The sequence below is a fragment of the Chiloscyllium plagiosum genome, unplaced genomic scaffold (assembly GCF_037043375.1).
Source record: "Chiloscyllium plagiosum isolate Xiang-an unplaced genomic scaffold, Cpla_swu_hap1 HiC_scaffold_37, whole genome shotgun sequence".
NCBI classification, from domain to species: domain Eukaryota; kingdom Metazoa; phylum Chordata; class Chondrichthyes; order Orectolobiformes; family Hemiscylliidae; genus Chiloscyllium; species Chiloscyllium plagiosum.
In genome coordinates, this window is record NW_028270175.1 from 20,214,311 (window position 1) to 20,240,803 (window position 26,493).

General features: G+C 41.3%; 1 protein-coding gene across 3 annotated transcripts; it reads left to right on the top strand.

Moving 5' to 3' along the window:
• On the top strand, window positions 1-25,629 carry odad1 (outer dynein arm docking complex subunit 1). 3 transcript variants are annotated; one of them, XM_087980439.1, is made up of 16 exons: window positions 5-864; window positions 3,110-3,191; window positions 3,452-3,551; window positions 4,909-5,098; window positions 7,242-7,364; window positions 10,247-10,306; window positions 10,404-10,517; window positions 15,162-15,229; window positions 16,206-16,393; window positions 17,008-17,142; window positions 19,195-19,277; window positions 19,974-20,142; window positions 22,542-22,705; window positions 23,036-23,139; window positions 23,639-23,732; window positions 24,894-25,629. In XM_087980439.1, the coding sequence occupies exons 2-16, from the start codon at window positions 3,128-3,130 to the stop codon at window positions 24,945-24,947; spliced, it is 1,710 nt and encodes a 569-aa protein (XP_087836565.1). In that variant the 5' UTR covers window positions 5-864; window positions 3,110-3,127; the 3' UTR covers window positions 24,948-25,629. The 3 variants fall into 3 exon arrangements, 2 of the variants coding, with proteins under 2 accessions (XP_087836565.1, XP_043531872.2); XR_015753451.1 differs by lacking the exon at window positions 23,036-23,139 and having other exon boundaries at window positions 1-864; window positions 24,894-24,937; XM_043675937.2 differs by lacking the exon at window positions 10,247-10,306 and having other exon boundaries at window positions 7-864.
• The last annotated feature ends 864 nt before the right edge of the window (window positions 25,630-26,493 follow it).

Genomic DNA, 26,493 nt, shown 5'->3' on the forward strand with positions numbered 1-26,493 from the left:
CTCACTGAATCTTTAACGTTCACCTGAAGGCTAACAGGGAGTTAATTATTTAATCTGAAAGAGGACGTCCAGAAACCTTAACTTGCTTTCTCTCCATGGATACTGCCTGACCCGCTGTGATCGCCAGCATTTTCTGTTTTCAACTGTTCCTCTGCACAGCTCAGCAACGTCAGTTCAGAATACAGTACACACTCAAGGCTATGGAGTGGGTACCGATGGATATTACAATTCTCAAAAATAGAGGAATAAAGATACGCTGGTGGTTACGGTTAAATCTGTTACCGAAGAGCGGGAGAGTTGGGCGGGAATTGGAGCAGGAGATTTGAAATTTGCTGCGCTATTGATGGAAATTCATGAAGAATTCAGAATGAATGGATGTCTCTTGGTGAGGCACTCGCACATGTAGAAGGAAAAACACGTATGGTGTATATTTTAGGTTTGTGATTCCAGTTCTCGGTTGAGTAAGTTTACTAGACACCCGACCCATAAATCAAAGAGTGCAGACTGAAGCCGAACCTCTACAACAAGCGCAGAGGTTTGGGGCCTCTTTAAATAAAACGTGAAGCTCCGTTCAGTTCCGCCTGTCCCCCGGAGCCACGGCAACAGCGGTGTATCCAAATCGAACCTGGCCCCGGATTGGCTGTTAGCCCTAACCCTGGACACCGTTGCTAACAACGTTGCCTCCTGAAATAAACAACATTTTCTGAAACACAAAAACAAATTGCTGGAGAAATTCGGCAGGTCTGGCAGCATCTGTGGAAAGAGAAACAAAGATAACGTTTGGAGTCCGGTGACCCCTTATTCAGGGCAGCACTTTCTGGACAAACGTTTCGGTTCCGGCTCTCACTGCACTCTCCAGCTGGGGTAGGTCCCGATATTTTGCTCCAACTTTGCCCCCAACTGTCCTGTTGCCGATTTGCAAGCTGTATGATCTGAACCCGGAAAACAGATTTTGTTCGATTAACTGGCAATGTGCCCACTGATCCAACGGGGGCCCATTCCCGAGTTTCGTTGCTTTGATTTCGTTGCATTACAATGCCATACAATCCAGGCAGATTTCAGTCCGAATGGTTACAAAAGAAAAAGTGTCGTTTCCCGCAGTCCTTGCTTTAATCTAAAAGGTCTCCGATGTCATGGCGGGTGGAGACACTGCAATAACCCTCCACATTGGTGCTGCAGTGTAATTTGGTCTGAAGTTTTCCTAAAGTGAGTGTTTCTGAGGCTAAAGTCCCACCTGGTAAGATCTTAAGAAATCCAAACCAGCCAATGAAACTGTCTAACCTTCTTAAATACTCCTTGAACATCTCAACAAGGCTTGTTGCTGAAAGTCCTCAAGGATAGAAAAAACTGAAACTTATGTGGCTTCAGCCAAATACTCAACCCTCTAGGAAATACTGAAATGGATTTTGAACATTTAGAGTCATATAGTCATAGAGATGTACAGTACAGAAACAAACCCTTCAGTCTAACTCATCCATCCAATCAGTTTTCCTAAATTAATCTAGTCCCATATGCCAACACCTGGCCCATATCCCTCCTATTCATGTACCCATCCACGTACCTTTTAAGTGCTGTAATTTTACCAGCCTCCACCACTTCCTCAGGCAGCTCATTCTATACATGCAACACCCTTCGCATGAAAAAGCTGCCCCTTTGGTCCCTTTTAAATTTTTCCCCTTGTGCCCTAAACCTATGCCTTCTAGTTATGGACTACCCCAACCCAGGGAAAAGAGCTTGGCTGTTTACTCTATCCATGCCCCTCATGATTTTATAAACCTCTATAAGGTCACCCCTCAGCCTCCGACACTCCAGGTAAAACAGCCCAGCCTGTTCAGCCTCTCCCTATAGCTCGAACCCTCCAACCCTGGCAACATCCTTGTAAATCTTTTCTGAACCCTTTCAAGTTTCATAACATTCTTCCTATAGCAGGGAGACCAGAACTGTACACAATATTCCAAAAGTGGCTGCCCCAATGTCCTGTAGAGCCACAACATGACCTCACAACTCCTGTACTCAATACTCTGACTCATAAAGCAAACCATACCAAATGCTTTTTTCACTATCCTATCTACCTGAGATTCCACTTTCGAGGAACTATGAACCTGCACTCTCCAGGGCATTACAATTATGTATATAAGTCCTGCTAAGATTTGCTTTTCCAAAATGCAGCGTCTCACACTTATCTAAATTAAAATCCATCTTGTCAGCCCTTTGGCCTATCTGATCAAGATCCCATTCTACTCTGAGATAACCTTCTTCACTGTCCACTAAACCTCCAATTTTGGTGTCATCTGCAAACTTACTCTCTATACCGCCTATGTTCACATCCAAATCATTTGGATGACAAAAAGCAGTGGACCCAGCACCAATCCTTGTGACATACCACTGGTCACAGGCCTCCAGTCTGATGCAAATTACTTGTTTAGTATTTCCCTCATCTCTTGTGGTTCCACACAAAGGCTGCTTTGCTGATCTTTGAGGGGTCCTATTGTCTCCCTAGTTACCCTTTTGTCCTCAATGTATTTATAAAATCCTTTGGATTCTCCTTAACCCTATTTGCCAAAGTTATCTCACGTTCTCTTTTTGCCCTACTGATTTCCTTCTTAAATATACTCCTAGTTTAGTATGAGATTATGGGTTCAATGAAGAACTGTACATGAAGCATTCACTGGCATGTATCACTTTAAATGTTCCCTCTGGGCATATTCTGGTTTCAGATAGAAAGTTGCATATTCCTGCACTAAACACTGTCTGAATTCAGCACTAGTAATACTTTGTGTGCAGCTCCATGTGTAAAATTCAACATGATTATTTGCATTGAAATAATGTGCAGGTGTATGGGAAAAAGGAGATTGGCTGTAAGTAATTATGTTAATTTGAAGAGCTAAGGGTGATGCAAAGGGCCAAAAGGCCTCCTGCACAATAACACTTCTGTGATTCAATGAACTGTGGAGTGTAGGATGATCAGAGACTTCAAAGCTACAGGATATTGACTGTCCATCAAAGCTCTCTACGTCAACTAATACAGTCACAGGTGAAAATTTGAGAGGGAAGCAAGCATGCTATTGTTGTTTGAGATATCAATAAAATGTATTGTTGTGTCCCATAGATAATCTAGAAGATAACAATGCCTCGTGGGAGTGCCTCAAGCAATCATTCCAATGCAAGTAATGGAGACATGGAGGGACTTGGTAGGAAATGTGTTTGGTATCTAAATTGTGTTGGTTTGGAGGTTTTTGTGTACTCGTCAACTACCTGTATACTAGACACCTGGTGCTTTTAAAAGTACAATGCATTCATCTTCCCTGTGTTAACCAATCTCCACCAAATCCACCTCTTAGGTTTCATGTTTGGGCCATTTTCAGAGGAGTGAAAGCTATTATGTCAATTCCTTCTCATTCCTTCAATCTGCCCCTTACTGCTCTCTGAGATCTTGGCTATTCTCTTACAGCTGAAACAGAGTTGGCAAAGCTGCAGCATCAGTTTCGAATCATGGAAGGAGACCGCCAGGCCTACACGCTTGAGTCACAGCAGCTGCTCAGGAAACAGTTGTAAGTATTAGCAGCCTTCACCAGGCTGAGGTTGGAATGAAAATACAGTCAGCAAGTTTTGAGAAGATTTGTAGCTCAAGTTGAAATTCTGGATGTAGGTTTCCTTGCTGAACCGGAAGGTTCGTTTCAAATGTTTCATCACCATACTAGGTAATATCATCAGTGAGCCTCTGGTGAAGCACCAATGGTATGACCCGCTTTTTATTTATGTGTTTAGGTTTCCTTTGGTTGGTGATGTCATATCCGGTGGTGATGTCATTTCCTGTTTTTTTTCAGGGAGTAGTAATTGGAATCCAAGTCAATGTGCGAATCGAAAGAGTTCCGGTTGGAGTGCCATGCTTCTAGGAATTCTCGAGGGTGTCTCTATTTGGCTTGTCCTAGGATGGATGTGTTGTCCCAGTCAAAGTGGTGTCCTTCCTCATCTGTATGTAAGGATATTAGTGAGAGTGGGTCATGTCTTTTTTGATCCAAAGACATGACCCACTCTCACTAGTATCTTTATATACAGATGAGGAAGGACACCACTTTGACTGGGACAACACATCCATCCTAGGACAGGCCAAACAGAGACATGTGTGGAATTCCTAGAAGCATGGCACTCCAACTGGAACTCTATCAACAAACATTATGTCTTGAATCCCATTTACCATCCCTGACAAAAAGAACAGGAAATGACATTTAAGGGCTCTAAGGGTTTGAATATTTGGACAGAAAATTCCCTCTTCCAAATAGGTACCATTAATGGTGAAAATCTACCATTCATTCAATCACCTTCAAATATACCAGAGGAATCAGAATTGACTATTTCTTGAAACTAGGATAAATTTGCCCAGTATCAGCTGATGGAGTGTTTGATGGGACAACGTAGAAGGTTTACATGGTTTTTAACCCTTGCTGTGTCTGTCCTGGAAGTGTTTAATATTGGAATCATTAGAATCCCTTGACAGCAGAAGGAAACAATTTAGTCCATCAAGTCTGCACTGACCCTCCAAAGGCCATCCCACCCAGACCTAGTCCCTGCCCCTAAATGCACCTAACCTACACATCCTTGGATGCTACAGGGTAATTTTTTAGCATGGCCACTCCACCTAAGCTGGACATGTTTGATTGTGGGAGGGAACCAAAGCAACTGGAGGAAACACACACAGACATGGGGAGAATGTGCAAATTCCAAACAGAAAATCACCCAAGGCTGGAATCAAACACTGGTCCCTGGTGCTGTGAGGCACCACTGAGCCACCCTTCATTGATAGTTTATCTTGGCATAAGTTATAAGTTTTATAAGTTACTATTCTTTCTGATTTTAATGCTCACTATTTACGAGAGCATTAATTCCTGATCTTTCTGGTTTTGCCAGGGCGGAAATTGAGAACCTGGAAAAGGAACGTGAGGAGCTAATGTTGAACCTAAGGCTGTTAGACAGTAAACACAACCAGAAAGAGGACCAGGAAAACATTGAAAGTGTTCAGAATATGCTCAGCTACCAGGAAGAACTGGAGGACCAAATTGCTAGAGAGAAGCAAATGATCATGGATCTTGAACATGAGGTGCAGATAATGGTCACTCACAACTCACTGGGGTGATTAGGAACTTCTGGAGTGGAACATGGTCTAACATATCGTGAGACTATCTGGGAGTGACAGTGGGAGATTCTGAAGATTCTCTTGACTGGGCCTCTTCGACAAACCACTGGGCAATTTACAGCCCAAAGCACAAGGGAAGTGATAGAACCTTGGGCAGCTCAGAGGCCACATCCTGGGTCCAAGAGGCAGTCCTGGGACAGTCGGTGGTTTTCCAGCGGGGGAAGATACCTGGCTTTAGGGATGGGGTTGGTGGGAGTGGATAGAGGTCCAGTTGCAAAGCGGGTGAGGGGTGTGAGAAAGAACCCAAATTGGGGATGGCTCAGGTAAGAATATCCAAACAGGAAAAATAAGCGGACTATGCTGGTGTACAGTATTGGGACGAGGTGGTATTTCCAGCAAAACCGCTGCTTGGCCTTTATTGCCATAGTTACGGTGGGTTCAGACACTCTCTTAACAGAACAGAATCTTTGCTTCTGAGGACACTCCAGATGTCTGGATAATACTTCTAAACTCAGGAAGGAGCAGGAATAAAATGCTTCTTGTACCCACTGTATTTTACAATCTTATCTGCCCTGTATCAAACCAGTGTTAATGTTTCCCTAAGTGTACCATTTAACACAAAAACTCAGCTTGGGATCTGTTACTCCAGTGACCTTTCTTCAGGTGTGACTGGACATAAAGAGTGGGAGGAGAATATGTTAGTAGAACAGTGAAGCCAATTCTGCCCTTACTCCAACATCCACACTTTCCAGCCAGAGTCAACGGAAGTGTTTAAAGAGCATTCTCCTCTCTAATCCAACAATAGTCAGGCTAACAGCTGGGGTCAAATCTGAAATTTTGTACACCCCTCAGGCCCCTTTTAAATATTTTCCCTCAGACCTTAAACCTATGTCCTCTAGTTTTGGACTCCCTTACCCTAGAAAAAAGACCTTGGCTTTTCACCCTATCCATGCCCCTCATGATGTTGTAAACTTCTATAAGGTCACTCTTCAGCCACTGATTCTCCAGGGAACAAAACTCAAGCCTATTTGGCCTCTCCTTACAGCTCAAACCCTCCAATCCCAGCAACATCCTTGTAAATCTTTTCTGAACCTTTTCAAGTTTAACAACATTCTCCTATAACAGGGAGACCAGAACTGAATGCAGTATTCTAAAAGTAGCCTAACCAATCTCCTGTACAGCCGCAACATGACATCCCAAACCTTTACTCAATGCTCTAGGCATTGAAAGCAACTGTGCCAAACACCTCCTTTATCACCCTGTCTCCCTGCAACTCCACTTTCAAGGAACTATGCACCTATATCCCTAGGTCTCTGTTCAGCAATAATCCCCAGGACCCTACCATTAACTATAAGTCTTGACTTGATTTGCCTTGCCAAAATGGAACATCTCACATTTATCTAAATTAAACTCCATCTGCCATTCCTCTGCCCATTGGCCCCTCAAGGTACCGTTGTACTCTGAGATAACCTTCTTCACTCTCCATTACATCATCAATTTTGGTGTTATCTGTAAACTTACTAACCATACCTCCTATATTCACATTAAATAATTTATATAAATGATGAAAAGCAGTGGACCCAGCATTGATCCTTGCAGAACACTGCTGGTGACAGGCCTCCAGTCTGAAAAACAACTCTCTACCACAACCCTCTGTATCTACCTTCAAGCCAATTTGTATCCAATTGGCTCGCTCCCCCTGGATCCTATGTGATCTAACCTTTCTAACCAATGTACCATGCAGAATCTTGTTGAATGCCTTACTGAAGTCCATACCACTCTGCCATCATCAATCTTCTTTATCACCTCTTCAAAAAACTCAATCAGGTTAGTGAGACATGATTTCCCATGCACAAAGCTATGCTGACTACCCCAAATCAGTCCTTGCCTTTCCAAATACATGTAAACCCTGTCTCTTAGTGTCTCTCCAACAACTTACCCAGCACTGACCATCAGGCTCACTGGTCTATAGTTCCTTGGCTTTTCCTTATCACTCTTCTTAAATAATGGCACCACATGCGCCACCCTATTTGTGCAGTTATTTCTTATTCCATATAATGTTGATTGTTTATAGAAGTTATCTTTCTATTCAACTTCTTTTTAATAGATAAAAATATTGAAGCAAAAGATCTTTGAGCAGAAGAAGGGCTTGAGTAAAAATGTAAATGTTCAACTGATGAATGAACAAGCAGTGAAGAACATTGGAATCATGGAGGACAGGTTGGACAGGGTAAGAATTCTCAGAATGTGACCATGAACAGGAAAACATCAGCAATCAATAACAGACAATGCTGCTGACCAATTAATTCAAAGTAATGACAGGAAATGGTGAGACCCAAAATATCAGAAGACTAGAAGCTCAGAGATATAAAAAGGGAGTCCTTTTACAGTCATGAAGTGACTGCCTCCCTTTTGTTCACCTCTTTTTGGGGCTCTGTCTTGCTTCATGCATGACCACAAGCATCAATATTTGAACATATCAGAGCTGAACATTTTCCAGCAGGACCACTGGATAGAAATCAAGATTCATTTCCACATACTGTCATGAGCAATCAGGGAGCAAAATACATAGAAAATTTGGAAAACAAATATTGAATGATCAATTAGATTGACATTGTCTTGTATGTTGCTCGACTTGCTAGTTTTGCTAGTATTTGATGTATCAAACAAGGCATTCCTGCGCTCTCTCTCAACTATATTTCACACTGTAAAGTCAGTGCTGTCTCACTTTACAAAACCGAACAAACATAACACAACCAACTGGCATATAGCCAACCAGAATGAGTGAATACAATGGATTCTTTTGGGAGCTGGGACTTTGCTTTGGTCCCAACAACATTAATGCCTGTTATCAACTGTTTCAGTTGCTGCCCAGCTAACTTAATATGAAGCAATACAAAGGTTTCTATCCCTACCTCTAGACCAGAAGGTAAGGGTTCAAATCTCACTTCAGGATATGATGGCCACAGAGGTACATCATAACATGTCCAAACAGGTCAGGTAAAACAAAACCTATCACAAAGCAGATGTTAAATTTACAATCCTTTTTAAATGCTCTGCTGGGTTAAGCAATGGTTTGTTTTGGCAGTAATGAGATGTAGCTATTAAAGTTGACAATATGTTTCTACTTTTCATAAGCTGTGTATTGCAGTTTCTTCCATAGCGGGCTCATAGTTCAAAGGTTCATCTGTAGTATCATACATAGATTGATCTACAGGGTCTTTTACTGGATTTAGAACTGAAATGGGTTGGCTCCCAATTGATTCCATTAAGTTGCCAAACTTCCAGGATTGACCTGGAGCTTTCAGGAAATTAAGATTAAACTTTAGAAAACTGCTACAAACAAAACCCAAAAGTAAATCATTGGCGAAAGACTTTCTTACTTGAAATATTTAAGGTAAGGAAAGTTGGCTTTTTGATGGACAGTCAAGAATTATCCAAACGAGTAACAAAAGGCCCTGATATTAACAAGTGGGTTTTCCAAGAAGGAATTGGGATTTCAAATGGGAACCCTCCAAGTCCAGTTTTCTTGCTGGAGAGTTTTACTCCCACAGCCAGTGTATTTTATTTGACAAGATTCCTGCCCTGAGTCAGCTTCGTTGACAGGTTTGGCTCCTGGTCAGCCAAAGGGTTCTCCAGAGCAGCACACAGACCCAGGTAAAGAGCCTCCAGCTACTTCTGGGAGTGAAAGGGGCTTCTGGTCCAATATCTGACCCTGGGGTGATATGATGTTTTAATTGGGAAGGGATCCATGAGGAGGAGGTAATTTTGTTGGGGGCGCAGGGAGAATCCATTGGCAGTGCTTCAAGGATACTTAACTTTTAGCCAGTTTTGAGAAGATTTGTAGCTCAGATTGAGGTTCTGGATGTAGATTTGCTTGCTGAGCTGGAAGGTTCATTTCCAGATGTTTCATCACCCTACTAGGTAACATCTTCAGTGGGCCTCTGGGTGAAGCACTGCTAATAATTCCTGCTTTCTATTTATATGTTTGAGTTTCTTTGGTTTGGTGTCATTTCCTGTGGTGATGCCATTTCCTGTTCTTTTTCTCAGGCAGTGGTAGTTGGGGTCTAACTCAATGTGTTTGTTGATAGAGTTCCTGTTGGAATGCTATGCTTCTAGGAATTCTCATGCATGTCTCTGAACACAGTCCGCCGATTTCTCAGCAACAAACCCAAACAAGCAGGCAAAACACGTCCAGAAACCCCAGCCACTCTCCCCGACATCAAAGACATCTCGAAAATGACTGCCAGACTATTAAGACACCTTGGCATCATGGTAGCCCACAAACCCACCGACACACTAAAACAGCAGCTAATGAACTTGAAAGACTCTAGACAGACAAGCAAAACTAATGTCATTTACAAAATACCACGCAAGAGCTGTAACATACACTACATTGGACAAAGGGGCAGAAAACTAACCACAAAACGACATGACTCTCTCTCACTAGTATCCTTATATAGAGATAAGGAAGAACACCACTTCAACTGGGACAACACATCCATCTTGGGACAAGCCAAAGACATACACAAGAATTCCTAGAAATATGGCATTCCAACTGGAACTCTATCAACAAACATATCGAGTTAGACCCCATCTACCGTCCCCTGAGAAAAAGAGCAGGAAATGACATCACCAACCCAAAGAAACCTAAACATGAATAAAAAGCAGAAATTATCAGCAGTGCTTCACCTGGAGGCCCATTGAAGTTGTTACCTAGTAGGGTGACGAAACATCAGGAAATGAACCTTCCAGCTCAGCGAGCGAACCTACATCCAGAACACTTACCTTTTCCCTAAAACTTTCCCATGCCTCCCCTGAGTTATTAGTCTTCCCATGGTCTTGGAACCTGGTCAGAGAGTCTGGAAAAGAGATTAAACGTGAATCTCCTAGCCTCATTATATTTTTATAGTCAGCTTTCTTCCTGGAAGTGGGCTTATTGCGCACCACTGTCTGTCTCTGTTAAACCTGAAATTGGTCACGGTTGTGTCAAATTTGAGATTTTAATATTTTTAACATTTTACGCAGTCCCACTCTCTGGACATTAAATTTACTGCAAATGAATCTTTTTACTTTCCATATAATATGGGAAAATGGGCATCATAAGGACAGAGGTGTTGGTCAACCCATTGTGAATATGTGGAGATGCAGTGGACGGAGATAAGTAGCCAGGTGATGACTTTTCCAGGAATACACCCAACCAAAATTGACAACTCTACTGTCCTTTCACTTGAAATAATCTGTAGTCATTACTGCCCCTCATCTGCAGGCCCTGGGCAAGTTTAATACCCAGCTTACGAGGAATGGGGAGTTGAGGGAGCAGATTGACACTCTACGTGTTGAGCGTGGAAGGTTTGAGCAGCTCCAGAAGAAACTGGGAAAAGTAAGTATTGAAAATCATTCTTGTTTGTCTCATTTTGGATAGTCTTTCATTCCTGGCATATTGCCATTTTGCTCAAAGTATGAGGTACTCAGGGACTGCAGACCAAGTTCTCTGACTCAAAAGCCCCACTTCAGCATGGAGGTTTTGATGCCAACCTGCAGCAAATGTTTATTGAAGCTCGTTTGTCTTTCACAGCAAAAGATATTTGGCGATACTTAGCTTTTAGTTTGCTTTTCTTGGGTGACTCTGAAGAGATTTGTGTTTATTGCCCATCCCTAGCTACTGCAAGTTCATGACAAGCTAACCACATAGTGGGAAAAGAGGAATGTATGTAGACATGCTGGCCATCTGCTGCCCTGTAATTACTGACATATCATCCAATTTATTGAATTCGATTTCATAACTGGCTAGGGTGGAATTCAAACCAGTGATCTAATTTAGACCCATTTGGGAAAATCTCAATCTTATTGTTGTACAGCAAGTGAACAACAGAGAGCAGACATCTCCATATGCAGCACAGAAAGATGGTAAGTCAATGTGGGGCACTCCAAAAACAACGCAAGAACATCTGGACTGTGACCGTCATGGTGGGGAATGGACAGGAAAGGGATGGGCATTAATGTAGACAAGATTTAGATGAGGAATGAGGAACTAGGGGAAGCAATGGCTTAGTGGTATCATCAATCGACCGTTAATTCAGAAACTCAGCTAATGTTCTGGGGTCTTGAATTCAAATCTTGCACCAGCAAATATAAAAAATATCTGGACTTAAGAATCTACCGATGATCATGAAACCATTGTGGATTGTTGGAAAAACCCATTTGGCTCACTAATGTCCTTAAGGGAAGGAAGTTTGCCATCCTCACCTGGTCTTGTCTCCATGGACTCCAGACCCACAGAAATGTTATTGACTCTCAACTGCCCTCTGAAATGGGGGGGGGGGGGGTTTAGCAAGCCACTCAGTTGTATCAATCGCTACAAAGTCTCAACAAAGAATTGAAACCGGATGGACCACATGGCACCAGAAAGACAACAGCAAGAACAGCTCTGTCGACCCTGCAAAATCTTCCTTACTAACTTCTGTGCATTTCTCCCAAAATTGAAAGAGCTATCTCACAGACTAGTCAAGCAACAGCCTGACATAGTCATATTCACGGAATCATGACAACAATTACAGACAGTGTCCCAGACATCAGCATCACCATTCCAGGACAGACCTAACAGAGGTGGCAGCAGAGTAGTAAACAGTCGGGAGGGAACTGTCCTGGGAGTCCTTAACATTGACTCTGGACTCCATGACATCTCATGCCTTCAGGTTAAACACTGGCAAGAAAACCTCCTACTGGATACCACATACCATCTTCTCGGCTGATGAAATAGTACTCCTCCATGTTGAACAACATTTGGAGAAGGAAATGAAGATGGCAAAGGCGGAAAGTGTATTGTGTGTGTAGAATTTCAAAGTCCATCATCAAGAGTGGCTGGGCAACATCACTATGGATCAAGCTAGTCAGTTCCTAAAGGACGTTGCTGCTAGACTGGTTATGTGGCAGGTGGTGAGAGAATCAACAAGAAGGAAAAACATAGTTAACCTCATCCTTACTAATTTGCCAGCTGCAGATACATCTGGCCATGACAGTGTCAGTCCTTGTGGAGATGAAATCTACCTTAACATTGAGAGTAACCTCCATGGTATTGTGTGGCACTATCATCATGCTAAATAGGACAGACTTAGATCTAGCAACTCAAGACTGGACATCCACAAGATGCTGTGGGTCATCAACTACAGCATAATTGTACTCCAGCATAATCTATTACTTCATGGCCCGGCATATCCCCATCTCAACCATAGCCATCAAGCCTCGGGATCAACTCTGGTTCAATGGAGAGTGCCAGAGGGCATGGCAGGAACAGCAGCAGGCATACCTTAAAAATGAGGTGTCAGTCTAGTGAAGCTATCAAACTGAACTACTTGCATGCCAAACAGCATAAACGGCAAGTGATGGACAGAGCTAAGAGATCCCACAACCAACAAGAACTAAGCTATGCAGTCCTGATACATTTAGTCATGAATGGTAGTGAACAATTAAACAGCTCATTGGAGGCAGAGGCTCCAGAAATATGGAAGAGACCAACATATCAGTGCAAAAGATAAGGCTGAGGCATTCACAGCAATCTTGAGTCAGATATACCAAGTGGTTGATCAAGCTCAGCTTCCACCAGTAGTCCCCAGCATCACAGATACAAGTCTTCAGCCAATTTGATTCACTCCACATGATATCAAGAAATAGATAGATTTTTTTTTTTAGATTAGATTACATTACAGTGTGGAAACAGGCCCTTCGGCCCAACAAGTCCACACCGACCCGCCGAAGCGAAACCCACCCATACCCCTACATTTACCCCTTACCTAACACTACGGGTAATTTAGCATGGCCAATTTACCTGACCCTGCACATCTTTGGACTGTGGGAGGAAACCGGAGCACCCGGAGGAAACCCACGCAGACACGGGGAGAACGTGCAAACTCCACACAGTCAGTCGCCTGAGGCGGGAATTGAACCCGGGTCTCAGGCGCTGTGAGGCAGCAGTGCTAACCACTGTGCCACCGTGCCGCCCACAGTGTGGAAACAGGCCCTTCAGCCCAACCAGTCCTCTGAAGAGTAACCCACCCAGACCCATTTCCCCTCTGTCTAATGCACTTAACACTATGGGCAACTTAGCATGGCCAATTCACCTGGCCTGCGAGATTGCAGACACAGGGAGAATATGCAAACTCCAAACAGACAGTCACCCAAGGCTGGAATCGAACCAGAGACCCTGGTGCTATAAGGCAGCAGTGCTAACCACTGAGCCACTGTGCCTTTTCTGGAACACTGGATCCTGCAAAGTCTCCAGGCCCTGACATCATTCTGGCAATGGTACTGAAGACTTGTGCTCCAGAACCTGCCACTCCCCTAACCAAGCACTTTCAGAACAGTTACAACATTGGTACCTACCTGATAATGTGGAAAATTGTTCAGGTATGCCCTGTATATAAAAAGCAGGACAAATCCAACCTAGCTAATTGTCGCCCCATCAGTACTCTTGATCATCAGTAAAGTGAAAGTAGATGTCATTAATAGGGCCATCAGGCAGCACCTGCTCAACAATGACCTGCTCAGTGACACCCAGCATGGACTGCGAGGGACACTCAGTCCTGACCTCATTACAGTCTTGCTTCAAACATGGACAAAAGAACTGAATCCCAGAGTTGGGGTGAGAGTGACAGGCCTTGACATCAAGGCTGTCTTTGACCAAGTGTGGCATCAAGGACCCCTAGCAAAACTAGAATCAATCTATCAGGGGACAAACTTAAGTGATTGGAGTCATACCTGGTACAAAGGAAGATGGTTGTAGTTGTTAGTGGTCATTCATCTCAGCTGCAGGATACCTGCGCAGGTGTTCTTCAGGCTAGTGTCCTAGACCCAATCATCTTCAGCTGCTTTACCAATGACTATCCCTCCATCAAAAGGTTAGAAGTGGGAATGTTTGCCACTGATGGCATAATGCTTACCACCATTCATGTCTCCTTAGATACTGAAGCAGTTCATGTTCAAATGCCGCAAGATCTGAACAATGTCTAGGCTTGGGCTGACAAGTGGCAAGTAACATTTTCACCACACAAATGCCAAGTAATGACCATCTCCAATAAGAGACAATATAACCATTGCCCCTTGACATTCAATGGTATTATTATCACAGAATCCCCCACTATCAACAATGTGGGTGTTACTATTGACCTGAAACTAAACTGGACTCACCATATAAACACATTGACTATAAGAACAGGTCAAAGGCTAGGAATACTTCAGTAAGTAACTAACATCCTGACTCCCCAGAACCTATCCATCATTGACAAGACATAAGCCAGGAGTGTGATGGGATACTATCCATTTGCCTGGATGGGTGCAGCTTCAACAACACTCAAGAAGCTTGACACTATCTAGGACAAAGCATCCCAATTGGCACGACATCCACAAACATCCACTCCCTCCACCATGCTTAGTAGCAGCAGTTTGTACAATCTACAAGACGTTCTTTAGAAATTCACCAAAGATCCTTAGATAACACCTTCCAAACCCACAACCACTTCCACCTAGAAGGAAGGTAGCAGATATTGGAACAACATCACATGCATGTTTCCCTCCAAGCCACTCACCATCCTGACTTGGAAATATTTCGCAGTTTCTTTGCTAAAATTTTAGAATCCCTTTCTAAGGGTATTGTGGGTCAACATATAGCAGCAGTTTAAAAAGGCAGCTCACCAGCAACTTCTTGAGGGCAACAAGGGACAAGCACTAAATGCTGGCCAGCCAATAACACCACTTTCCACAAAAAAAAAGCTAGGGTCTGTAGAAATAAACTGAATAAACTGTGTTCTGCACCGAGTTACAAAGTAACATACAAGACAGACTACTCGCTCTTAGTCATGATTTAATTGAAAGGTGGGAACTGAATAGTTTCTACATTCTTTCCTGTGGTGTTGGCCAATCATGCACTGAAGGGGCAGTGATGCTGTTGTATTTGTGTAGCAGTGGAGTAGCATTCCCTGTCATGTGGTCTAACCCCAGCTATTGTACGTGCCTCTCTCATTTTGATCAGGAACTTCTCGAGATTCGAAAGGAAATTGGTTCTGTGATTGACACTTCAACTGCTGCATACGAAGCTAGGTGAGATATCACACCCATGGGACAACCTTCTCAACTCTATTTATGTGTATTAACAGATAACAGATCACCAGTGTTCTGAAATATCCCATCACACTGAGGTCAGAATGATGGAGAATGCTGGAAACCCATTTACGTGAATTGCTGCCAGTGCATTGGATATGACTGAAACATTGCGTGTGTGAAACTGAACTCAGTATAGCTGATAAAAATGGCCTAGAGATTACCCCAGCACAAGCAGCCTGTCCTACACCTTGCTTTCCTCTTTAGTTCTGCATATAGCTGTTTCCAATTTGGAGAATATAAAACAAATGAAATACTGTGGCATTGGAATGCATTTATATTTCAGAGTTCCAACCTGATATCAAGAGTCTTAAGACGCAAAGAGGGAGCTGTTTGCAATTAATTCCCTGTACATTCCCAGTTGAAGCAGTGCAAAGATGTGGCATATCCACCAGCAAGGTTATAGATCACAGCCTGCATTGAGTTAACTGATTTCAAGCAATTAAAACACTGTGATTGGGCTGAGTACCCAAGGGCTGGAATCAGGGAACAACAGCCTTGTTCCTGATCCCTAGCTAACAATTCCACGGAGATTGGTTATGGACAGGATCTGGCCTAACTTTAATAACCCCCTGTGGTCCAGCACAACACAGGTACACACCATCACAGTTAAAGCATGTAGTTAACTCTTAAGTGATCTGGAAAACCACTCAGTTATCTCAAGAGCCAGTACAAAATATTGAACTGCAATTGTTCAAGGAAATAACCAGTGCTACTTTCTCAAAGACAGCTAGAAAATGGGCAAAAATGTTGGTTTTGCTAAGACTGATGTACTGAGGGGTGGCCTGTGTCTGTGGAAGCAAACTCTAGAAAGGAATCAGCATCTTGCAATAAGAGTGGAAGAGAATATTTCTTTTTCTGTGTAAGATTGGAACAGCTGAGCTCTGACTGATCTCCTTGCGATGATCTGATGTAGGGATGAGGCACAGACAAAGATGCAGCAAATTAAGGAGAAGGCAGAAAAGGACCTGGCACTGCATGCGGCTGAGATGAAGGAACTTCAAAGAGTTATTGACCACGATAGGAAACTGAAGGAGTTTATGGGAATTAAAACTCAGGAGCGATTGAATGAAGATGAGGCATTACACGGCTTCCACAAGCGAGGTAAAAATAATGTTAAAAATCCCTTCATTAGCAGAAACATCGGTTAATAGTAGGAGTGTGCTGCATGAGGGGCATGTGTTTTTAATTCTCAAAGTGCAGATGTCACTAGCAAGTTTGGCATTTATTGTCCATGTATATTTAAGCAATAATGATACAACTGAGTTTCTCAGTCAGAAAGGAATGGAGCATTGGGCAGAAAAGTGAAGCTTGGTAGAAGAACGGCCATGATTGTGATGAATGGTCATGGAGTCCACATATTCTACTTCTGTTCCTATTTCTAAAGTTCTTGGGCCATTTCCAAGGGTAGTTAAGTTAACATCAGTGACAAATGGAGATCCTGACCAGGTAAGGGCAGCAGTTCTCCTTCCCTGAAGGACTGTGGTAATCCAATTGTGTTTTTATTACAATCTGACAGCTTTGTGGTCAAATTTACTGACAACAGATTTTTGAAAACTGAATTCAAATTCTCAAACTGGACTTGTGGGAATTAAGCTCAAACTCCCTAAATTACAACTCCATATATACTCAGACACTACTGTATCACTCTTTAAAGTTGCTACATAAATGCAAATCTCTCTTTAATATTCACTGGTGTCCTTAAATCTTATCCTCAGAACGTGGAGACTCAGCAAGGAAAAAGAAGGACACAAGGGAAGAGACTGTGGAGATGTATGAAGCTGCCTTCCAGCAGATCCGAGCACTCACAGGAGAGGACAATCTGAATGTGGTGGTGGCAAAGTTCAAAGAAGGTGAGGCAACACTTTCAGTGCACCATGAGGGAGAAAATTTAGTTGAATAGCACAGTCAGAACCAGTTTCTCTGGTTCAGGGGAGAGGGTGTGAGGGCTGATGGAGGGACCTGGAATTAGGAGTCATGGTAACAGTGGGTGGGCGGGGTGGAGTAAGGGAAGGAGTCAATCACAGAATGTGTATTGTGGTGTCTGGTTATGCTGTTCGATCAGGGATCATCAGTTCTCAAGATGCTGTCTTTCATTTTTTTTTAAATGTGATGGCGGTTGTACCATCACAAAGCAATCCCAGCATTGTTTAAAATTCTACTCTTAAGAAACACAAGGACCCCACCATTCTAATGCTTAACAGACAGTAGCAGTGTCATTATAGCAGGATATGTTTTATTAACAGAAATAATTGTCCATTAAGTAACTCTGTTTAGAAATAAGAACAGGAATCACTGAACATATTCTGTAGGGCTGGCAAGCATCTGTGAAAAAAAGAAACAAAGTTAACATTTTGTGAGGAATACACATGTATATTTCTGGACTGTGAGGAACTGGAATATGGAACTATCTGGACATTTCTGGGTCGAGGAGGCTTTATCATGTGATTTCTTAGAAATCAAATGTCAAGGGGTCAAAGAAAACTGTGGATTGTTTATTATTTACTGAAAAAGCAAGTTATTTTTAAAGAAACTCTGGAGCTTTTGAGAGAGATAAGAACTGAATTTCATGCCTTCAATTGCTGGAAAAACTGATGTAGAAAAAACCCCAGAGTCTGTGCATTTTGTTGCTGGGTGTGTGAGAAATGGGGAAGGTTGTTGTTTTCGCAGATGTAGCAAAAAGGGTACTGATAACAAGCTTAAGCATAGCGCTGACAAACAAGTATAGAGGGCAACTGCAGGCAAAGATCAGATTAGCAAACTTCTGGGAAAAACAAGTTTGAGCAGGCAGAAAAGCAGAACAATAGAAAACACTAGCACAGCAAGTGTTAATATAGTTACAAAACGGTCGCAGCTAACGGCCCAAGGAGATAGAAGTAGAATCTAATCAAGATAAGGAGAAGTCACGTAGGGGCAGTCAGGTCACCAGTTAGGCAGAGAACTAGGGTGATTGAGTAATGTAGGAGTCAGGAGAGGTGACCTCACACTGCTCAAAGGTATAACTGTATACTTGTTTCAATGCTCATTTGCTTTAGCATTTGACGCCCTTTCTTGCAAGATCGTAAAATAAATTGTCTTGTTTCCAGTTTTGGTGGTCTTGGCTAATTTTGTTAAGTTTCTTTCTAACAGGTGTATTCACAAATTTTGAATATGAGTTGTTGTTGAAGATACTTGCAGTGGAAAGCAGCTCTCTCTGTTAGCAAGAAACAAACCGTAAAGCAGAATTAGCTAAAAGTACTTTGAAAATCTCATAAAGTTTTAAAAATCATAACTTCTAGCTATTTCCCATCTGAATCTGAAATCTGGTCTGAAGATCTTCCATAATTCTGCAACTCTCAGCAAATTGAACTTCTTGACAGGGAATCAAAGCAAAAGTGAGAAATCAACTCATTCTAATTATTGAATTCATACTCTTGACTATGATGGTGTTGTTATTCCCTTTTTTACCTATTTTTCCAAACCCATGCAGAGCTGAGTTATCTGTCTGTATATGAACAAGTGTTTGGGATTAAGGGGATATAATTTTATTCTGAATAGTAATTTAGTTCCTTACTTTTGTCACATTTGAAGAATAAGTCTTGTTTATAACAAATGAGTCTTTTTTTGAGTTCATACTCTGAAACTAATATAAAAGAGAGACAAATTTGCTGCTTTGATTCAATAGACATTTATATTTTTCGTATGGTTCATGAGTAGTGGGACTTGATTATATGCACACTCCTCCCATCAGAGTTGTTGTAATTTTAACTCAATTACTTTTCATCAGTAATCCAAGGGTGTTGGTGGTAATGACTGTTGAAATGGCAGCATGAGAGATTAAGGTTTCTGTTACCTCCTTAACAGTTGGAAAAGGGCTAAATATCTTCATTCTAACTCTCAAATTACACAGTGTTTTTCTGTGACAGTGGAAGATCGGAACTTTGCATTGTTTAATTACATCAATGAGCAGAACAGTGAAATTGAGAGACTGCAGGAGGAGATTGCTGATGTAAGTATTTACAAACATATATTTTATTTTTAATAACTAATCATTCTTCAGAAACATGGGTAGAGGGTGTGGAGACTGGCGCCAACTTCAGTGACCCACTGAGGCAGATTCCAAACCCATTTTCAATCTATGTCTGCAGAGAGGTGTTCGATCATCTGGGAGGACATCAGTCAGTAGTGCAGGAGTAAAATTCTTTGGTGACAGTCACCTTTATGACAGCTCAATGCAATTCTTAGTATTCAAGTTGTCCAGCATCATTAGTGAGAAGTAAGATCCGGAAATTTACATGAACTGGTGAAGCCTAAAAAAAGAATCTGAAGGGAAGGATATTTATGAAATTATTTGTTCCAAAGGTATCCTGGCCAATGTTTATCCTTCAACAAATATGACTTAAAAATGGATTATTTGGTCAGTATCTCATTGCTGTTTTAGGGACTCTACTGCAGCCATGTTGGCTGTTACATTTCCCCACAAAATAGCAACAACTGCACATCAAAATTAATTAAGTGACTGTGAAAACTGTCACTTGGCATATCTTGTGTTTTTGAAAAGCATCATATAAATGTAGGTTCCTACATTCATTTCTGAAGAAGGCTCCTTTTGAAAGTGTTTCCTTTAAAGTTGAAGAGCATTAGTTTACCCATTCAATCCTCTGACAACTCAGTTCCTCTCCTGCACACTTTTTTTTTAATGTAGATCCAGGCACAAATTGAAGTCTTCAAATCACAAGAACAACAAAGGGAGCAAGAACATAAAGTTATTCTAAAGAAGATCGAAACTCAACAGGAGGAAGCAAGCAAACAGGCCACCAAATATGACAACAGAATCAAAGGGATCAGAAAAATACTCGACCAACTCAAAGAAAGTAAACAAAAACTTTTATATTTATTGCATATTTATTTATTATATCAGTGACATGCTCAGTGATTGTATGCCTACTTCAGTCAGAAGATATAGGATTTGAAACCCCTCCAGAACTGTCAAAATAAATGGAGACCATACTTTAGCTTGGAAATCAAAGGTAGCATCCAAAGCGGATATCCTCTGTCTTGCACGGGTAGAGAGAACTCATAAAAGCCATCTTGCTACATAGGACTAACCTGTTACTGACTGGGAGAAAATTATTACAGACATGGATGAACTGTTCGCTGGTGAGACAGTCGATAAGTCTACAAATCATTTCATGACTTCACACTGTTCTGCAGATGATGAAGAATTGAGACTGTAACAAACATCTATCCAAGAGGGCAATTTAAGCAATGTCAATGGAAGACAAAGTTCTACTGTTAGAATGTCTTTTCATCCTGTCTTTGTCACCTCCACTTCTGAAGATGTTCACTTTAGCTGAAGTATGGATCCAAAGATACTTGACAGTCCTCCTATGAGATATTATCAACCACAATAAGCTGTTGTCCTTTCTCCAGAGCAATACTTCTGGATAATATGTCCAGTACCTGAAGGGACAGGGGTGTGGAAGCATATAAATTCAAATATATCTTTTTTAAAAATTCACTCATGGGACATGGCTGTCACTGGCTAGACCAGCATTTATTTCCCATCCCTAATTGTCTAGAGGGCAGTTAAGAGTCAACAATATTACTGGGGGGTCTGGAGTCATGTATAGGCCAGACCAGGTAAGGTTTACAGATTTCCTTCCCTGAAGGACATTAGTGAACCAGATGGGTTTTTCTAACTCTTGAGCAAACAATGGCCAGAATTTTGTGTCAATAAATGAAGTGAAGTTACAAATCACTGACAACAAACATAGCTACTCATAAAGATCCGGCAACCTTTTGTAGCATTTATTTTCTGGGCTTAAATTGAATTTGGCATCAAGTGAAGGGTTTCTCCAAACATCCAGCAACTATAAAGCTACCATAAAGCCAGTTAGTGGCCAATAAATTGAAGAATTCCCACAGGTGGCAAGCTATGAATTAAAATATGCTGATTATATTTCATTTTATAAGTTTTAGAGAATGTAATAAAATTACAATATAAATATTGAAGTAATTGTTCAAATACTATAGGTTCTTAAAAAAAAGTCATTTTTATGTTTAAAAAATTCAAACATTCATCATAAATTGGAAAATTTTGGCATTCCACAGTTTTTAAAAAAGTCTTCCAGGTCAAAGGGGTTGCCCAGTGAGCTAATACAACATTCCTTAATAGCAAGGAATAACTTTTTCAGGGATTTTTAATACCACTATTATAGCTAAGAAGACAAGTTCTCAGATCAGTTATAAGATCAGTGACTAATAATGATTGCTGTCTTTGGGAATTTCAATGGCCCAGCCTGTCATGGAGCAGGGAATCACTGGCAGCACCTTCTGAGTTTTACTAAGCATAGGTCGATGACAGCAGATGCTGCCAGCTTCAATACACAATGATAGCAAGTGCTGACAGTTTCTGTGTCCTTACAACTGCAAAATCTGACCCAAGATTTCAGTGAGCCAATCTGTGGAACAGGCCCTGAGAAAGATGGTGGATCAGTAAATATGATCTATTCAAAGGCAAATTTAATAGATTTCTTTCTGAGAGTAACATGTTAAATTACTGGGTGGAATCTTGTTGTTTTTTGAGACTAAGTTTGGAGGTGGGTGCTCTAGAAGTGGGCTTTTGGAAATAATTGACTTGGTTTAGTGGAGCCAGGTAATGGAAGACAGTTGTATCCACTGAGGTTTGGAGGAAGAAGCTTATCCTGTCAGGTAGATGGCTCAAATATAATGTCATTTGTGAACACGTGTTTCCTATGTTTGCTGAACAAGATTGCATTTATGACTGTGATTCCAGGCTGGGATATCAATGAGTTGTTAAAGATACGGGTGGCACACTGCCTCAATAGATGGCACGGTGGCTCAGTGGTTAGGACCGTTGCCTCACAGGGCCAGGGACCCAGTTTCAATTCTAGCCTTGGGTTACTATCTGTGTGGAATTTGCACATTTTTTCCTCTGTCTGCGTGGGTTTCCTCCCATAGCCTAAAGATGTGCAGGTTAGGTGGATTGGCTATGCTTAATTGCCCATAGTGGGCAGGGATGCCGAGGTTAGGTGGATTAGTCATGGGGAATGCAGGATTACAGGGATACGAGGTGGGGGGGGTTGCCTGGAGACAGGTGTCAGTCTGGGTAGTATGTTCATCAGAGAGTAGATATGGACTTATTGGGCTGAATGGACTGTTTCCACACTATAGGATTCTTTTCTATGCTTTTGAATAAAATGTTATATATGTGAAAGAGCATTTTAACTGGAAGTTATTCCATCTACAGAAATTGATTCACTATTTAATGGAATGAACTGTGATCGATCTGTTTTGGATGAAATGTTGGGATCTTCATCTGGAATCCGGGATAATAATGTAATGCAGTACCTGGGCCTCATTGAACAGCGCACCAATGAACTACTGTCTATCCAATCCTATCTTGCATCTAAGGTATTGATAAATTATGTCCTCCATGCACACTCTGCTTTCATGGTTTATTTTGAATTTTGCAGGAGGGAAGAAAGCGATTTCCACTTCTGTAGATATTTTTATTCTAATGACCACTCAGCTGACAATTGTGTGAGCTGACATAGTGAAAGAACTCACATAAGTACCATGAGCTGAACAGTATCTTTTAAGTGGAGTCTGATACTAGTCCTGAATTGACTCAGGTAAAGGTTTATACAGAAAGCTGATTAAAGTCAGTTCAGGCCGTGTTCATGCATGCGGAGTCTCTTTGACAATGCTGTCAATTACTATTCTACATCCTTTTCATTCCAGGATTATGACAAGCCTTATGACCCACGGGAAGCTGCCATTTTGTTAATGGGCCAGAATCTGAAAAAGCCTCCACCACCGGTTTACATTGAACCTCCCAGCACAGGGTCTGTACCTCCCATCTCAAATCCATCAGTAAATTGGGGGGGGGGGGGGGCAGAGATCAACATAATCATGAATACGTGGAGATTGCAAGCTGTTCTGATTCATATTTTCAATTCATAATTTTCTTCTTGGTTTATAAATCACTTTGTTTCACACCATTTCCCAAACAAGCTGTGCAGTTACCCTCTCACTGCCCCCCTGTAGGGTGGCTCACATGAGGAATTGGTACAAAGTACACCAGGAGCAAAACTGGTCTTTGGGGACAGTGCAAATATAGTATTAGCAGAGCAGCAGCCCACTTTGAATGAAAAAAGACAAGGCAGAATGTAAATGTAAAACATGCTAGTCTAAATGTTAACTAGTTACTGTATTCAGTAGAGGTGAAAATTGGTGATGAGAGGTGGTCAGAGGGGAGTGCAAAGAGATTACAGTTACATTTCTTCCCTGATGATGTGGATTGGAGAGTTCATTGAGTGATGGGTAAAAATCTAACTCTTCCAGAAATGATAATGACAGTGACGTGGAGTCTCCAGTGACTGATGAGGAGGAGAGGCCCCTGACTCAGAATGAACTACGGCAAAGAATATTGAAAGGGGTAAGGTCAGACTATGTGACCTATTAAAGATATTACAACCTCCTTCCCCTGCAATTAACTGATTAATAGGTATATTACTGTAATAAAGCTCCTGCTCCTCCCCTGCAGTTAAGTTTGGTTTGAATCCAATCACATTCCAGATGCCAATCCTAAAAACCTTTATTTATGTTGCCTTTCCACCATCTTTGAGATGCTGACTCCTTTTTACTGCAGTACCACTAAATAGAGCTGATAATCCTCTGATACCTTGTCCAAGTGACAGCTGACCACAGAAAACATTACAGCACATGCTCATCACAAAGGTTCATTATAAAAGGTAACTCCTGATGGTTGTCTTAATGTCTTTCAGCTGTTCACAATTTAAATTGGATATTGTGTACCGTCCCAACCTCGCTGTTTTTTTCCTCAGTTCTCATTGTTGGCATTGGTTTGCAATAATTCAGTTCTTCCAAACGTCATATAAGCCAATCTTTTTTTAAATGACTTATGACTTTAGTATTTAAACAGCGTTGGATCATTTGGCTAACATAATGGAAAGAGAAAGGTTGCGTAGAAAAAACAGGAATTTTGAAACTCCAAAGGTACCCAACAATATTTCCTTTGGAGTTCAGAATAGAGATGCCAGCAATCAGAGATCCCAACAAGAGTCGACTGGTTAAGCTGCAGGTGTCAGTTGTCTCTGAGTCAGAACAGTTGGTTTAAGTCTCATTCCCGAGACTACAGCCTAATGTCCAGGCTCCACACTCCAATGTAGTACTGAAGGGGCACTGCATTGTTAAAAATGCCATGTTTTAAATGTATGTAAACAAAAATTTAGAGTTTCTTCTCAGATAGATGAGGAAAAATCACATACATTTTAAGGCCAGGAAAGTTCTTTATATTATATTTATCCCTCAACCAACATCAGATTATCTAAAACGGGCTTATCAGGCTATTATCACAGAGTTGTAATATATTCAGATACTGACAAGGAAAGGATGTAGAAGATTTTACATTCTGTGGCCAGAGACTGATACACAGCTGGCAGTTAGTCAGCAGTATAACTCAGATTTGTTAACTGTGTTGTTTGAACTTTATCTGTATAACTTGCACTATTCCCTCTGTGACTGGTGTGCCATAGTGTTAATGAGTTCAGTTATTTCCTTTCTCAAATGTTTTCAGGTGATGAAGAAAGAAGCAAAGGCTTTAAAGAAAAGCAGCCATTATGACCACTAACTGCAAAAGTTCTGAAGGCCTCAAAGCAGTACTATCAACCAAGAAATGCTGAAGAAGATTATATTGTCAAGATTTACCACTTCATGCTTACAGAAATGACCATGACTGCACCATATTCTCTTTCCAGTCTCTTTACTCAGTATGTTTTTTCCCTAAATTTGTTCATGGGATGTGGGCATCACTGGCTAGGCCATCTCTAAATGCCCTGGAGGAAGTGATGGCGAGTTGCCTTCTTGAACCAGTGTAATCTTTGGCATGTGTAGACACTCACAGTGCTGTTCGGAAGGGAGTTCTGTGTTGACTCTTTGCTGGCTATCAATTTTAGATCACAGTGCATTTTTTTAATTAGAAGTCCTTGTAAATGCAGAATAAGCATGAATGGAATTAAATCATTGCCCCTTGTATAATTCTGCCGAGAGGAACTTGCCAGGTCACTCTAAATAGTATTAGCTATGAATTTGCTTATAGATGCAGATTGTTGAAGCTGAGAATTGGAAACTCCAAGAGTTAATTAATTGGGATAATCACGGTCATGGAAACACTGCAGGTCATTAATAGTAATTGCTACAGTTCAATATTTATAATAAGCTATTCTTTTGTAATTAAATAGCGAGAAGCATATTGCCTCTTTGATTCAGTGAGTATGATTCAGTCTGGACAGTGACTTCACCAGATCTTTCTGCCCCAAATTAGCTGGAAGTCTCTGTTGAAAGGCCATTGGGTACAGAGTTACGTTTGAGAGCAAAAGGACATTGAGTGAGAAACTCAGTGTTTGTCGTAATCTTTAAAGAATTTAAACTTCCATACCACAGCTATTATGTTCTGGTTATGCTGATGTAAAATGCCTTTGGTAAGTTTTTTTCCATTAAAGGCACTATGTAACTGCAGTTATTATTGTTGGCATGAGGTTTAGGTATCTGACTATAACACAAAGTTGCATTTATAATATTACTTTCAACATGATGACATGTCCTAAGGCTCTAAAGAGAAACCATGCTGAATCTTTAAGTGTAACATTCTGAAAGCTAAGCTTCTTGTTGATTCAATTTACACGAGTTAGATCACTGTGTTTCAACTTGATTAGAGTGTTTCTCTGGTCTACTGTCTATAATAACAGAAAAATTTGTGACAGCATTTAATCCACTCTGATAGATGTGTAAAATATGGGTTTTCTGTCACACTCTATAATAATTTACTGAGGCTCCTTCCATCACTTAGAAGGACAAGGGCAACAGGTGCAAAATATTTCCAGCTCTAAATATCCCTCCAAGTCAGATATCCTTTGTCATCGTGTGAAAATAGCTTTCACATTCCAACAATGAAAACAGATATTTGCTGGTTAGAATGCATTCTAATGATACATTTTTAATTTTAAAGTGGTTTGAAATGTAGGTGACTTAGTTGAACACTGCTGCTAGCCATGCCCATCATTTTCACTTTAGCATGGTTAGTGTGTGACTCAGTACCTCTTCAGCCAGGACTCTTGCCTTTCAGAACTCAGGGTAACTCCTTAGAGTTCACTTCTCCCTTGAGAATTAGCAAATAA

Bases quoted from the DNA above. Each gene is read 5' to 3' on its own strand.
- odad1 (XM_087980439.1), top strand. From the start codon at position 3,128: ATGCCTCGTGGGAGTGCCTCAAGCAATCATTCCAATGCAAGTAATGGA. The intron at 10,307-10,403 runs GTGATGACTTTT...CCTCATCTGCAG, and splicing joins GGACGGAGATAAGTAGCCAG to GCCCTGGGCAAGTTTAATAC. The intron at 22,706-23,035 runs GTATTGATAAAT...TTTTCATTCCAG, and splicing joins AATCCTATCTTGCATCTAAG to GATTATGACAAGCCTTATGA.